At 53.5% G+C, this 6956-nt stretch overlaps 1 protein-coding gene across 2 annotated transcripts in view; it reads left to right on the top strand.

Moving 5' to 3' along the window:
- CPNE5 (copine V) overlaps positions 1-6956 on the top strand; it is a 93369-nt gene that overhangs the window by 9097 nt on the left and 77316 nt on the right. For both annotated transcript variants that reach the window (XM_004673428.2, XM_012723096.1), the window contains exon 2: positions 6450-6490. In XM_004673428.2, the coding sequence (XP_004673485.1) occupies positions 6450-6490 (41 nt within the window). The remainder of the gene's footprint in view (positions 1-6449; positions 6491-6956) is intronic.

Below are 6956 nucleotides of genomic sequence, written 5' to 3'. Positions count from 1 at the left end.
TGGCTTTAGCTGCTCAGTGCTGTGCTTTAACCCACTGCGCCACCAGGGAGGGCCTGTTTGGGAGGTATTTTGAAGTAGAAACCTTTAAGACTCCATGCATGGACAGGAGAGATCAACGGGGGAGACGAATGGAGCATGCTTCCTTTATTTCTGTCTTAAGCTATTGGCTTCACAACATCCAAATGAGGCAGGTCTGTGACCTGATGTGCAGATAAGGAACTGAGGTTAAGTGGCTTGTCCAGGGTCACAGCATGGGGCAGTGTGGAAATTCCAGTTTGCATGCAACTGAGGCAGAGCTCATGCTCTTTTTCTCTCAGCCATGCAGCAAGAGAGGAACAATTATCACAGTAATTAATAATAATAAAAATGCAAATAGTCCCAGGAAGGCAAGCTCTTTAAGTCATGTGCAAATTGCTTTTTAGACCTTGGCACTGTTACTTGGCAGGGAGACAGTGCCTGTACAGTGCGGGAGGGTGGGTGAGAAGCAGCCCTGAAAGGGGCCCTGGGCCAGTGACAGGGGCTGGAGGCCAAGGCTCCTCTCCTCCTAGTCTTTCCTCCGATTATTTCTGCCGGTTAGGGCGGGGAGCTGGGCAGGGAGACATGGTACTCGTGTGCTCCCTGTGGCACCTCCAAATGAATTCAGGATGCCGTCCCCAGCAGCCTGGGGACACAGGCTGAGCACAGCGTTCAGACCCAGTTGCTCTGTCTAGAGAGTGGGCCAATGTTCCCTCCTGGCATTGATAAGTAAGGTGAATAGGACATCAAATACTAGTTACCCATCAGAGGATGTGGGTTATGTCTGCATGTGCAGGTTATATCTGGGTTCATGGCATCCCTCTCCCACATTTCCTTGCCTGGCAGAGGCATTCTGTATTCTGTATACAGAAATGGGGTGTAGCTGGGGGACTCCTCAGGCCCTGGGGTCTTTGTGAGACCCCTAATGATGTCCATTTCTTATTGTGTTGGCTCACCTGTCCCCTGTCTGTTCTCCTCGTAAAGGCCATGGGACCAGTCCAGCCGTGGTGGGTAAGGGCAAGGTCCTGCCCCATGAAAGTGATGTCATACAGCTAGTGAGGAGCAGAGCTGGGTGTGGGACCAGCATGGAGCTCCAAGTCACTACTCGCAATACTGTGCCCTCCAATACCCCCAACACACACTTTCACTGTAGGTTGCAGGCATGGCGGCAGGGGTGTGGGGGGTTGTTGTTGAGAAGATACACCATCTCAGTCTTTTTAGCTTCATAAACCTCTTTGGCAATCTATTAAAGCTTTCCACAAAGGGCCCTCGTGGTTGTGCAGCGGGTTACAGCACAGCGCTGCAAGCTGGCCTCAGCCGCTTCAGTGCGAGTTCGATCCCGGGCCCCGGAGGTGACCACGTGGCACGGCAGACCCCGCCTGACCTGGCCGCTGCTCCTCAGCAGTATATTTCATCTGTCTGCCTATTCTGCTCCCCACTCTGTCTCTGGTGAATCTTCTCTGGTGAATCCTCTGCACCTCTGGCCTGTACCCCAGTTCTGTATGCATAAATAAATAAATCTTTAAAAACAAAAAAAGCTTTCCACAAAAAATGCATCCATATATACCAATACGCTACACTTTATAGTTTCAGGGAGTCAATGGACCCCCTCATGAAGGACCCCTGACCCAGAACAATCTGAGGGCAAGAGTTGCTGGTGTGTTTTCCTTCTGTGCTCCAGCCAGTTGATGCTCGGTGTGTGCAGGAGGCACTTGTGCGCTTTGTTGAGAGACAGGCAGTGTGAGGGGTCCTGGGCCCAGCAGCTTAGCTCAGGAGCGAATGCACCCCTCAACTGGGGCTCCCTCAGGGCAGGGCCGGTCTCCTCTTCTCAGTAGGGGCCCCAGCTTCTTTTCCCCCACTGCACTACTGGGCTGGAGGGTGTGCCCTTACACCCTTCCCTCAGCACCTGCCAGCTATTCTCATTCCAACCTTTCCAGTTCCTTCTCCCTTGCTGGGGCTGGGAGACTTCTGCCCTCCCAGCTTAGTGCTTGGTCATTCTCTCTCTGCCACTGAATTGGGACTGATTCCTTGGGGGAGGCGTGCGGGAAGGGGCCCTCAGCTCTGCTTCCCAAGCCTTGATTTAAGGAACAAAAGAAGCCAAGCTCCAGGCTGCCGCAAGTGTGCCGGCTGAAGGGTTTTATGCTGTTCAGGGGAAAAAAATACATTTTGCCTTATGGAAAAATTTCCTTTTGAGCTTTCCAAAGATATAAAGCAGAGAAAAAGCACTTACGGTCTGGTCTGTCTGTGCCCTTGTGGTTCAGGCCCTGCTTCAGGCTGAAGAGCTGATCTCTTCCCTGCAGCGCAGCGCCTGGCTGGCTGTGTGCCTGTGGGCAAGTCACTCACCAGCTTGGAGCCTCAAGCCTCCGTGCATCAGGGTGAGGGTCATGTAGTGACTTCAAGTGCAGTGCCCGTCCTTGACTTTCCGGTGGGGAGCTGGGAGTCCAAGACCCTCAGCTTGCCATGGGACATTGGTGTGTGGATCTCTGCCATTAGAGACAATCTGTGTGTGTGTTTAGAGGGTGGGTGGGGAACCTTAAATATGGATTTTGCACCCTGTCTAGACTCACAAAACCAAATTCCAGGAATGGAGCCTTAGATTCTGCCTTTTTTTTTTTTTTAAAGATTTATTTATTTATTCATACAGAACTGGGGTACAGGACAGAGATGCGGAGGGTGAGACGATTCACCAGGGACAGAATGGGGAGCAGAACAGGCAGATCGGCGAAGCACACTGCTGAGGGGAGCAGCGGGCGGGTCAGGAGAGGTCTGCCACGCCATGTGGTCACCTCCGGGGCAGGCGGGGATCGAACTCATGCTGCAGTGGCTTAAGCTTCTTAGTGCAGTGCTTTAACCCGCACTACCTGGGAGGGCCCAGATTCTGCCTTTTTACAAGCAGTCCCAGGAACGTGAGGTCATTGCTCACGGGAGCCATCATCTCAAGGCTGACAGCAGGCTGTTGGGGGTCCCTAGAGGTCTGTCAGGACAGGCTGGGTGGGATGGGCAAGTGAGATGGACTTAAGTGTGAAAGAGGGGAGGGGTCAGGGTGCAGGGATGAGGCATAGTGCAAGGGGCCTTTCAGGCTGAGGGTCAAGCAAGGGAGGTGAAAGGAGGAACCCCCACTTCAACCTACACTTCAGGATGGGGCCATGGGAGTGTATTTTTCAGAGGTGGGCTTTCTCTAGCTGCTTGAGAACGTCACCCACCCCATTTCTCCTTGGTCCCCAAGTAAGCCTGGATCCCGAGGGGGGAGCGGCCGCTTGCTCAGCTCCCCCGAGCCTCACTCTGTCCAGGCACTCCAAAGCGTTCCTGAGGGAGGGATGGTTTTTATCCCCACTTTGAGCTGGGTAAACTGAGGCGTAAAGGAGCCAAGTCATTGTCCAGAGCTGGATGTGAACCAGACAGTCAGATGGCAGCTCTTGCCCTTATTTCCTCTTGCCCGGCAGGCTCTGCAGGGAAGAGGAAATAAAGGATTTGAGCATGACGGCCACCTTGCAGGCCAGTAGACCAGTCTCGCTTGCCCATCTGGCCGTCCTGTCTTCAACCACCCGCTTTGCCAGGCTCCTCAGTCAGGTGCTGGGCTGTGGCCGAGGTGGGGTCCCTGCGCTGAAGGATCGCAGAGGCCCAGAGAGACAGAGCCCTGATTCTGCAGCAGTGGCTGGATTTGATTTCCCCGCCCAATCTGTAGGCCTTTGGCCCAGCTGGGAGGATGGGAAGGACTGAGAAAATCCCTGTCTCTTTCTCTTTGAGGGTTAGTCCAACTGCTTCCCCTCTAGGCTGAAATCCAGGGTCTCACATTCTTACTAGCGTAGACGTGATGAAATGAGTTCCAGAGTCAAATTTGGAGAAGCCCCAGACTTTGAAGAAGTCAGAATCTTGGTTCGTAAAAGAATTGGAGATGTGACCTCTGGGGTCCTTTCCAGTTGAGCATTCGAGGAGTTTCCATGATTACAGAATTTCACTACTGAATTCAAAGATAAACCCTTGCCTTAGAGCATTTCCCGTCAGCTCTCTTTATTACTCTCCAGCTTTTCACTCTTTGCTGTAAAGATGACTCCACCCCAGACCTAACACCCTGCAGCAGCAGAAACTCGCCCCACCCTGGTACAGGTGAGCCACCTGGGTGTGGCTGAGCACGGAGAAAGAGGGCTCTTCCCAGTAACCCCGGCTGCTGCTTACTGCTCAGAGCCTCTGGTGTATCATTTCATCTGCTGCCCACCAAGGTGGGCTGGGCGGTTTATCAGATGGTTTCCAAAGTGACAGCTGGCTGGGAGAGACCGTGGGGGGCATCAGAGGGGCCAGGAGCCAGTGGGTCAGAAAGGGCTGATGAGGTGCTAGCCTTTGGGCAGAGGCCCCGAATGAGGAGGCTGAAGTGGAGGGTGGAAATCTGGGGCTTATCCCTCTCTTGGGGACGGTGCTGGGAATTTGTACTTGGACCTGAGCTGGTCATTCATGAAGGTGCAGTCTGGGTTTGCTACATCTGTCTGTCTGTCTGTCCCTGGCTTGTCTTTGGCTCCCACCCTCAGAATGTGGGGCGAGGCTGGGGGGATGATTGGGAATAGGCTGTTGCTGCTGATGGTTTTGATGACAGTGACTCAGGATAGGGCCTCCCCCTAAACATTTCTGACTGCCACTGGTTATTTGGGGGGGGGGGTGGCCACTCCTAGCCCCTCCCTGGGTCTCAGTGTCCCCCTCCTCACAGAGCGGTAGGACAGATGACCCCAAGGGCCCCCTCCAGCTGACATTGGAAGCTGGCTGTCAAGAAGCCACACACTAGTATCAATTTTTTTCTCCTCTGGGAAAGAATAGGTACGGAGAGATATGCGGGCCAGTGGGAGAGTGTGATAGTAGAGGGGGAGGTGAGAAGATCGGAACATCTGGGAGGAGGGAGGAATGGCTGAGCTGGCTGACAAAGGCTGAGCTTCACTTTGGGAGAGTTTGGGAGGAGTTGAAGCTCACACGGGTGGCGTGGTGGCTGGCAGAGGAATGTCTAGAGAAGCTCTTTCAGGGATGGTCAGGAGCTGATCCTGGCCTCAGTCACAGGGTGTTGGAGAGCTCCTCTGGGAGACTGTGTGGAGGGCCTCAGAGCTGCCCCGGGGAACCAGGAGCTTACACTTATCTCCCAAATCCTGCCTGGTGGCACTAACCTCCTGCTATTTGTAGGCTGAGAGCTTCCTCGGGAGAGAAGCAGGCTCCCAGGAAGCATGGGTGTGTGCAGGAGCTAAAGGTAGGGCACCCGCAGCCTTCAAGACCAGCACGTTGTCTCCATTGCATAGACGAGGAAGCTGTGTCTGGGAGATGCCGACAGTCTCCATCCAGAGACAGTTTCCACTGGGCTATGTTGCTTCCTAACAGCAGCAGATCACGCAGAATGAAGGACAGAGGATGTGTCCTTCTCCAGCTCCATTTCCCCATCTGTCAGAAGGAACAATGCCCACCCCATACCAACTGTGCAGGGCATTGTGAAAATTGGGGGCTAATTTTGCAGAACACACAGCACAGTGCCTGCTCATCTCTGGGGTTGGATGAGTAGGAGGTGTCATCACAGCGGGCAGGGTGGGGGGAAGGGAGGGCAGAGGAGTTGGGTGACTCTTGCAACTCCTTTCAGGCCCCAGACCTTGCTGCATCATCTGGTGTCTAAATGATCAGCACTGTGGTTAGCTCTAGCCTTGCCCACAGGACAGTCTAAATGAGCCACTCTGTGCTAGCACTCATTAATTCATTGCACGATGACAGGGTGGGATAAATTGACTAAGTAGAGCCTGGGACTCAAGGTGGGTAACTTTTTTTTTTTTAAGATTTATTTATTTATGCATACAAGAGTAGGGGGTGGGGGGGTACAGACCCAGCAGGGGGTGAGAGGATTCACCACAGAGAATGGGGAGCAGAACAGGCCGATCAAATACACTGCTGAGGGGAGCAGTGGACAGGCCAGGAGAGGTCTGCTGTGCCATGTGGGTCCTCTCCTTGGCCAGGGATCGAACTCATGCTGCAGGGGCTGTGGATAGCTTCACAGTACTGGGCTTTAACCTGTTATGGCACCAGGGAGGGCCCAGGGTGGTTAACTTTTGATAGCTTTATTTGATATGATTTTTTTGATAAACAGAGAAATGGTAAGAAGAGAATTTGTAGAACAGTCTAAGATATTGGCATTGTGGGATTTGCCCCGAGAGCATGGGGTTGTGGGGTTCAGGACAGCAGGGTGCTCAGAGGGTCCCAGGTTGAAGGTGGTGGGGTAAAGTGTAGGGAGCATTCTTTAGGAGGCAGAAGAAGGGCTGGGAGGAGTCTCCAGGGACGCCAGGCTTAATGAGTGTTTCAAATGTCCCAAAGGGCAGAAGGGCAGGCCCAGGCAGCCTATCTCCCCAATACCCCTATCTCCCCAGATGGCCTCCTCTGCTCAGGTTGTGCTTAACTCCTCCTCTCTCCCACTCTTTCAGGAACCTTTTGGACAAAGACATGTTTTCCAAGTCTGACCCACGTAAGTCCTGTTCTGATGATAACACCGGTAACAAAGCAGTGACGTTAGGCTGGGCTCTAACCAGCCCCTCCCAGGTGCCAGGCACCGTGCCACTGCTTCACTGATACTCTCTGGAGAGAGAGATCTGGGGGGGGCTAACCCCTGTAACACAACCCAGCAGGTTGGGAGGGGTTAAGGTGTAGGGGGCCAGAAGGTCATAGGCTCAAGGTAACCAGGGGATTCAAGACACCCAGTTGGCCTTGGTTTAGGAGACAAACAGTGATTTAGGAGCCCAGGTTCCTAACCTGAGCAGTGCCCCTCAAGTATGTGACCCCCAACAGGCTCCTCTGAATGACAGTTTGCATCAGTGAAGTGGGACTGGTGGTAAGAATAGGCCCCCCGAGATTGCCTTGTGCTCTGATGGGTCTCCAGGGGCTTCAGAAGCTGTCTGTTCCTCCTGTTTGTGCACAACCACCTGTGTGCCTTC

Source organism: Condylura cristata, unplaced genomic scaffold, assembly GCF_000260355.1.
Source record: "Condylura cristata isolate star-nosed mole 26May11 unplaced genomic scaffold, ConCri1.0 scaffold00001, whole genome shotgun sequence".
NCBI lineage: Eukaryota > Metazoa > Chordata > Mammalia > Eulipotyphla > Talpidae > Condylura > Condylura cristata.
This window is presented reverse-complemented; position numbering and strand designations above follow the sequence as displayed.